This window comes from Chaetura pelagica, unplaced genomic scaffold, assembly GCF_000747805.2.
Source record: "Chaetura pelagica isolate M959 unplaced genomic scaffold, ChaPel_1.0 scaffold397, whole genome shotgun sequence".
Lineage (NCBI taxonomy): Eukaryota > Metazoa > Chordata > Aves > Apodiformes > Apodidae > Chaetura > Chaetura pelagica.
Genome location: NW_009953851.1, coordinates 182,877 through 190,394, shown reverse-complemented (window position 1 = coordinate 190,394; position 7,518 = coordinate 182,877). Strand labels below are relative to the sequence as shown.

Below are 7,518 nucleotides of genomic sequence, written 5' to 3'. Positions count from 1 at the left end.
TCCCTCCCAGCTCCATCCCTTCCCTCCCAGCTCCATCCCTTCCCTCCCAGCTCCATCCCCTCCCTCCCAGCTCCATCCCCTCCCTCCCAGCTCCATCCCCTCCCTCCCAGCTCCATCCCCTCCCTCCCAGCTCCATCCCCTCCCTCCCAGCTCCATCCCCTCCCTCCCAGCTCCATCCCTTCCCTCCCAGCTCCATCCCTTCCCTCCCAGCTCCATCCCCTCCCTCCCAGCTCCATCCCCTCCCTCCCAGCTCCATCCCCTCCCTCCCAGCTCCATCCCCTCCCTCCCAGCTCCATCCCCTCCCTCCCAGCTCCATCCCCTCCCTCCCAGCTCCATCCCTTCCCTCCCAGCTCCATCCCTTCCCTCCCAGCTCCATCCCCTCCCTCCCAGCTCCATCCCCTCCCTCCCACCACCACTCCCTCTCCCGGGAAGCTCCGGGGGGTTGGTTGCCCATCCAGCTGGGTAGATCCTGCCTTGTGGCCAGGAGGCCACCAGTATCCTGGCTGGTGTCAGCACTGGAGTGGCCAGCAGGAGCAGGGCAGGGATCACCCCCTGTACTGGGCAGGGGGCACCTGGAATCCTGGGTCAGGTCTGGGCCCCTCAGGATAGGAGGACATGGAGGGGGCTGGAGCGTGTCCAGGGAAGGGGAACAGAGCTGGGGAAGGGGCTGGAGCACAACAGGAACAAGGGGTGGGACAAGAGGAACCGGCCTCAAGTTGTGCCAGGGGAGGTTGAGGTTGGATCTGGGGAACAATTCCTGCCTGGCAAGGGTTGTCAGGGCCTGGCCCAGGCTGCCCAAGGCAGGGTTGGAGCCCCCATCCCTGGAGGGATTTCAAAGCCCTGGAGATGGTGCTGAGGGACACGGGGCAGGGGTGGGTTAAGGGTTGGGCTGGGTGATCAAATTTGAGTCCAGAGGAGGCCCCGGAGATGATCCCAGGGCTGGAGCAGCTCTGCTCTGGAGCCAGGCTGGGAGAGCTGGGGTGTTCAGCCTGGAGAAGAGAAGGCTCCTGGGAGACCTTAGAGCACCTTCCAGTGCCTGAAGGGGCTCCAGGAAAGCTGGGGAGGGACTTGGGACAAGGGCAGGGAGGGAGAGGACAAGGGGGAAGGGATGAAAACTGGAAGAGGGAGATTGAGGTGAGACATGAGGAGGGAACTGTGGAGTGTGAGGGTGGTGAGAGCCTGGCCCAGGTTGCCCAGGGAAGCTGTGGCTGCCCCATCCCTGGCAGTGTTGAAGGGCAGGTTGGCTGGGGCTTGGAGCAACCTGGGCTGGTGGGAGGTGTCCCTGCCCATGCAGGGGGTTGGGACTGGATGATCTTTGAGGTCCCTTCCAACCCAAACCATTCTATGATTCTATGATCTATAAGGTCTTCTCCAGCCAAAGTGATTCTATGAAATCACTGCTCTCCCACCTCCATCACCTCTGTCACCATCACTTCCCTCCAACCCCCAGACACGTTCATCTCCCGCTCTTTCCTCAGCTCCATTAAAACCTTCTGTCCCCTCTTCAAAGGCAGAGGCTGCTGAGGTTGCTCCTGTGAGGAAGGAGTGGGTGGGATGCTGGAGCCCGGGGCCCGCTGACCCTCCCAAGCTCAGCAACAGCCTGGGCTGGGGACACTAATTAAAAACAAACTAATTACAACACTGGTCAGTGACAACGACACGAAGATGAGCGAGGTCCTGGTGGGAAGAAGGTTCCTCATGCAGGGAGCAGCCTTTTCACAGCCACCAAATTAAAAAGCTCCTTCATTATTCCCCTGCCCTTTAGGTCCCAGGGTTGGATGGAGTCAAATATTGACCTTTCTGGGCTACTTTTCATTTTATCCCCATGTGGGACAAGAGCACCTCATGCCACGGGGCATCCCAGGGCAGGGATCTGGGGAAGAGCATGCTTGGAAGATGGAATTCTGCCAACTTTTCTGACATGATTCCCTCCCATCCCCTCCCAAATTTGAGGGCCGTGTCTGTGGGGCAGGAGGGAATTCCTACCCCACCAGGCTGGTCCCTGCTGGGATGTCATGTCAGGGATGCACAGCCCCCAAGTTTTCCATCACCTGCCTGATTATTATATCTTGATTTATCCCTGTATTAATTTTTGTTGAGGGAAATGATGCAAAGCCTCCAAAAAAACAGCTCCCAGCTGGGGGAACACAGGGCAGGCACATCCCTCTGGGCGTCACCTCCCTCCGTGTTGTGAAAGGCTTTTTTTCAGGGATAATCCTGATTTTTGGGGGAAATCCTGGACTGAGCCAGAGCTCTCCACAAATCCCAGCAGAGACTTTAGCTTCCCTGGATACCCAGGGAGAGAAGAAGAGCCAGCACCATCAACAATTAAAGTCTCCCCCAGTGTCACCACCCTCATGGCAAAGGATCAACCACCTCATGTCCTACAGAAAAAAATCCAGCCCCAACCTATCCAAGCCCGATTTTTAAGGCTGATGAAGAGGTGTGATTCGATTTTGTTCCCCCCCAGAAAACCTCCTCCCAGTGGAACCAGAGCAGCAAGGACCTTCCACGGCTTTCATACAGGTATTTATTGGGTTACAACCACCCTGCAAGTTTCTGTCCCAGCACAAGGATTAATTCCACGCAGGTACAAACAAGCAGGAATCTCTGCTCTGTTTGCCATGAGAATTCACCTTCCATCTCCTCCAGCCCTCCTTCCCTCCCTCCTTTTATTCTGGATGTGGAAATCTTGCTAAACAAAAAAAAAAAAGGATGAATTTTTTTAAAAAGCAGCAAATACATCATCTGAAAGGCAGATTTTTTTATTTATTTCTTTCTCTAGTTGGTTGCCCACCAAGGATTGGTAGAAAGGCTCAGGCTTCCTTTCATGGGTGAATATTCAAGGGGATTTAGCAGTGCAAGAGCACGCCCAGCACTTTCTGGAGAAGGCTGGTTGGTGGTGCAGGGGCAGGTCTGGCCTCTGGCACCTTGAGAGCCCTTTGGAAGGCACCTGGAGCAGCAGGAGAGCCCGTCCCCATTGGCAGCAGGAGCTGGAGGCTTTGCAAACAGCTCTGCCAAATGAGCTGGAGAGCCTTGCAGCCCGTGGGGAAAGGCTGGCCAGGTTTTCTAGGGGAGAACCTGCAGGTGGATTCCCGTTTGGCAGCTCCCTGCAGCAGCTCCTGCTGGACATCCCACCCAACATCCCAAAGCATCCTCCACAACCCCACCGCGGGGCTGGACCTCCAAGGGTGGGCAGCTTGGACCTCTGGTGAGCTTTCCTGTAGGCAAAGGGTGAGGGGGGGATGATGAGGAGCCCCACAAAGCCAGCTTCATCCTTGGCATTTGCATGAGATGAACAAGCCTCCAGTGAAGCCACACAGGGAGGAGGGAGAGGGGGGAGGCTGTGCTGGCTTCTCAAGAGCGTTGGCAAAAAGCAGCGTGTGTGTCCCACTGGCTTCCTCCTCACAGAGAGCTCCTCGTGGGGGAACGTTTCTTAATCTGGAAGCACTCGCATCTCTTGTATTTCATTGTCAGTCCATACTGGGGGGTGATGTCCACCTTCTCCCCGGGCTGGAGGCTGAACTCCAGCTGCTGCAGCAGGGTGGCCAAGAACAGGAAGACCTCCCAGCGGCCGATGGACTCCCCGATGCATCGCCTCTTCCCCAAGCCAAAAGTCATCACCTTCTCACTCTCTATCCTGTTTATTTCGGTCCCCGCAGCGTTGAGGAACCTCTCAGGGTTGAAGGTGGAAGGGTCCTTCCAAAGCTTCCTGGAGAAGAAAGGAGAGACACCTGAGAAAGGCATTTTCACCCACCGTAATGGGTGAAACTCTTTGCAGCAGAGGTTTTTTTTCACCATCAAAAAAAAAACCACTTTGGCAACCTCTATCCCTGACCTAAACTTCCAACAATGCATCAAATCCCATCAGCTCAGTCTGTTGGAACATCTGTTTCAAACTCAGGTTGGATTTGCCCCAGCAGATACCAAGGGTGGGTTTCATCCAGCTAGAGATCCCAGCCAAAGGGAGAGCACAGAAGTTGGGCAGCAGTTCTGGATGGACACCCAAGGGTTTTCCCACCTGGAATCCTCTCAGAAAACCTCCCCAGCCTGGCTGCTGGGAGGGGTTGGTTTTGCAGGTGGGTTTTTCCAGAATTTCTGCTTGGATGTGGGGAATCCTCTATGGCTCCAAGGACACTGGAATATTCTCCAGCATATTAAGGAGCAGAAGGAATATTGTGATATTTCTGCTGGGTTATTGGGCTGCAAAGATCTTGAGCTTCTGACCTGGAATTCCTGATCTGGGAACCACCTTCTCCACCAGGGCAATTGAGTCCCCTCAGGAGGGGCTGTGCTGCAGAGCAGTGGAGGGGGAAGAGGGGGCTTTGGTTCCCAGATCCCCTCTCATTCCCCAGAGCTGATTATCAGCAATAATTCCATGAGCCTGTTGAGCTTAACAAGAGTCACGTTGGGATGTTTTTGCTCCTCAAAAAGAGAGAACCAGACAGTTCCCACTGAGCACATCCAGAGCTGTCAGCCCGGATCACAAGGGCTGCTTGGCAGGAGGATCTACTGATTCCTGATTATTCAGCAGCCCAAGCTGCCAGCTCACATGGATGTGGAAGCTCTGGAACATCAAGGACATCACCATGTTCCTGCCCAGAAACTGGCTGAGCCCTGGGGTTGGGGAACTGCTGTGACCAACTCCATTCCCAGGAGCCTGAGCTCAGCACCAATCCCACATGCTTTTTGGATCAAATCTGCCTTTTCCTGCCTTCACAACCTGTTTGGCTTTTGGGATGTTGCTTGAAAGGGTGGGAGTGACCTCAATGCCAAGCACACCCACCTCTGCCTGGGTGGGAGGGGCTTTGGGGTACTCACTTGTCATGATTCACTTGCCACTGGTTGACAAACACGCAGGTGTCCTTGGGGATGTAGTAGCCGTTCAACACTGTGGCTTTGGTTGTGCTGAAAGAAGTTCAGGTGGAGGGGAGGAGTGAATCAGAGAGTTGTAGAATCAGATTGGTTTGGGGTAGAAGGGACCTTCAAGATCCTCCAGCTCCAACCCCTGCATGGGCAGGGACACCTCCCACCAGCCCAGGCTGCTCCAAGCCCCATCCAACCTGCCCTTCAACACTGCCAGGGATGGGGCAGCCACAGCTTCCCTGGGCAGCCTGGGCCAGGCTCTCACCACCCTCACACTCCACAATTCCCTCCTCATGTCTCACCTCAATCTCCCTCTTCCAGTTTTCATCCCTTCCCCCTTGTCCTCTCCCTCCCTGCCCTTGTCCCAAGTCCCTCCCCAGCTTTCCTGGAGCCCCTTCAGGCACTGGAAGGTGCTCTAAGGTCTCCCAGGAGCCTTCTCTTCTCCAGGCTGAACACCCCAACTCTCCCAGCCTGGCTCCAGAGCAGAGCTGCTCCAGCTTTCTGCCCTCATCTGGACTCTCTCCAGGAGCTCCATGCCCTTATGCTGGGGGCTCCAGAACATGGGACCTGCAGCTTCACAGGGAAACAAAGCCAGACAAGCCCAAGGGGTGTTGCATTTTCAATGTACTTTTTGTACTGGCTAAGAAATTCCCTGTACAAAATTGTCTTGTTCACACTTTTCCTCAAGCAGGAAGATTCTGGTTTCAGGAAGATGAAGGAACTGGGATGAGGTTTCTCCCAGGGCAGGAGGAAATATAAACCCAGGGGTGTTCTCCACCCCTTCTTCTAGCAAGGGGATTGAGGTGTAACTGCCCTCAAAGTGCAGGACCCCAGGAGGGCAGCAAGTCTGGCAGCTGGAAAACCACTCCCCAAAATCTCCCAAATTATGTGTCAGCCACTCCAGCCTGTACCTGTGTGGGATGGTGAAGGGCAGGAAGGAGGAGTGTCTGAACATCTCCAGGATGAAGGCTTCCAGGTAGGGCAGGGTGCCCCGGTCCGACAGCCTCGGTCTTCTCTCCTGGCCAATGGTCTGGTCTGCAGGAGGTTGAGAGGAGGGAGAGGGTTGGGGTTCAGTCCTCACCAGAGAGGTTTTGGTCCTGGAAGAAACAGGCTGATGGACTCACCTAGTTCTTTCTGGATCTTCTTCTGGATGTCAGGGTACAAGGCAGCATACATGAGGCTCCAGGATAAGGCAGTTGTCACAGTGTCAAAGCCTGCACAGACATGGAAAAGGCATTTAGTAACCAAAGACAGATGGGCAAGTGGGTAATGACAGCTCCTGTCCCTCTAGATGTTTCCCATGGAGCTGCTCCCCCATCAGCTATCACTGAAAATCCATCTGCCTTGGTCACCACTGAGGAGAGCACCTAAGAGCCCAGCAGCAGCTCCAGGCACCCAAACACAGCAGCTCTGGCTCCCCCCACCCAGCCTCCCAGCAGAGAGGCTTTCCCCTCAGAAATGTTCTCACCAGCCCCAAAGAGGTCATAGACAATGTTGATGATCTTCTCATTGGAGAGGGGGACCTGGGCATCCTCGCCTACACTCTTGTCCTGGCAGTGCTCAATCAGTGAGTCCGTGATGTCCCGGATGTGCTCCTGGGGAAAAGACCATGGGTCAGGGACATCATGGACACCCAGGGCTGGGGAATCCTCCCCCAGACAGTGCCAGCCCCAAGGGGGGATTAACTGCAGATTGGAGAACTCTAAGGAGCTTTCCTGGGCAGAAGTGGGGGACAAGGGAGTACCCTCTTCTCCCAGTTGCCAGGCAGGCAGCATCTCTGGCAGCTGAAGTCATCTCTACCCACACCATCCAAGCTCTTACCTTATCAAAGCTGGTATAATGCTCCTGGACAATTTTTTGCACAAAGCAGTTTAAACGCCTGTTGATGTCCTTGAAGAGCTGCATGGTGCGGCTGGGAAGGTACTGGAGCAGGGGGATGAAGTCAGCAGGGTTGCCAGAAGCTGCCACATCTCCAAAATCGTTGTTGATGCTCACCACGCTGAGCAGCTCCTGGTCGCTGTGGTCGTAACGTTTGCCAAAGCACATGGCACAGATGACATTGGCCACAGAGACCACCAGGTATTGGTTAGGGTCAAAGCTCTTCTCCTTGTCCATCACCTCCAGGAACTTGGTGACCAGGTAGGCAGCTTCCTTGGAGACGTGCTCCTCCAGGAGGCAGGTGGAAGAGGAGGTGGGGCTGGGGGCGATGGAGAAGCTCTTCAGGGCGTTCTGGGCCAGCTTCCTGCGGGCTTTCCACACCTCCCCTGAGTCAGGGCTGAAGGCCAGGCTCTGCCCGTTTGAAATGTATTGGAAGCTGTAGAGGTCAGGACGACCCATGAAGTCTTCTCCTTGCTTCACCAGGGCTTGCCTGATGGTGTCCAGCCCGCTCAGCACCAGGACGGGCCGGCTGCCGATCCTGACCCGCATCACGTCCCCGTACTGCTGGCTCAGCCTGGTCAGCACCAGGTGGGTGTCCTTCCTCAGCTCCAGCACGTTGCCAAGGATGGGGAAGCCTCTGGGTCCTGGGGGGCTCTTCAGCCCCTGGGGCACGTGCTGCTGGAGGGACTGGATGAGCAGGAAGACCAGGCAGAAGACAGCAGCTGCCAGGAGGACCTCGGTGGCCGAGACAAGACCTTGGCTTCCCACCCGTGG

General features: G+C 55.7%; 1 protein-coding gene across 1 annotated transcript; it reads right to left on the bottom strand.

Moving 5' to 3' along the window:
* Positions 1-3,405: 3,405 nt before the first annotated feature.
* LOC104391993 (cytochrome P450 1A4-like) lies at positions 3,406-7,509 on the bottom strand (the record flags this gene model as incomplete). Its single annotated transcript, XM_010001348.1, has 6 exons — positions 3,406-3,712; positions 4,822-4,908; positions 5,778-5,901; positions 5,991-6,080; positions 6,335-6,461; positions 6,688-7,509. Coding segments are annotated over 6 exons (1,557 nt in total), but the record flags the coding sequence as incomplete, so codon positions are not given.
* Between the last annotated feature and the right edge of the window lie 9 nt (positions 7,510-7,518).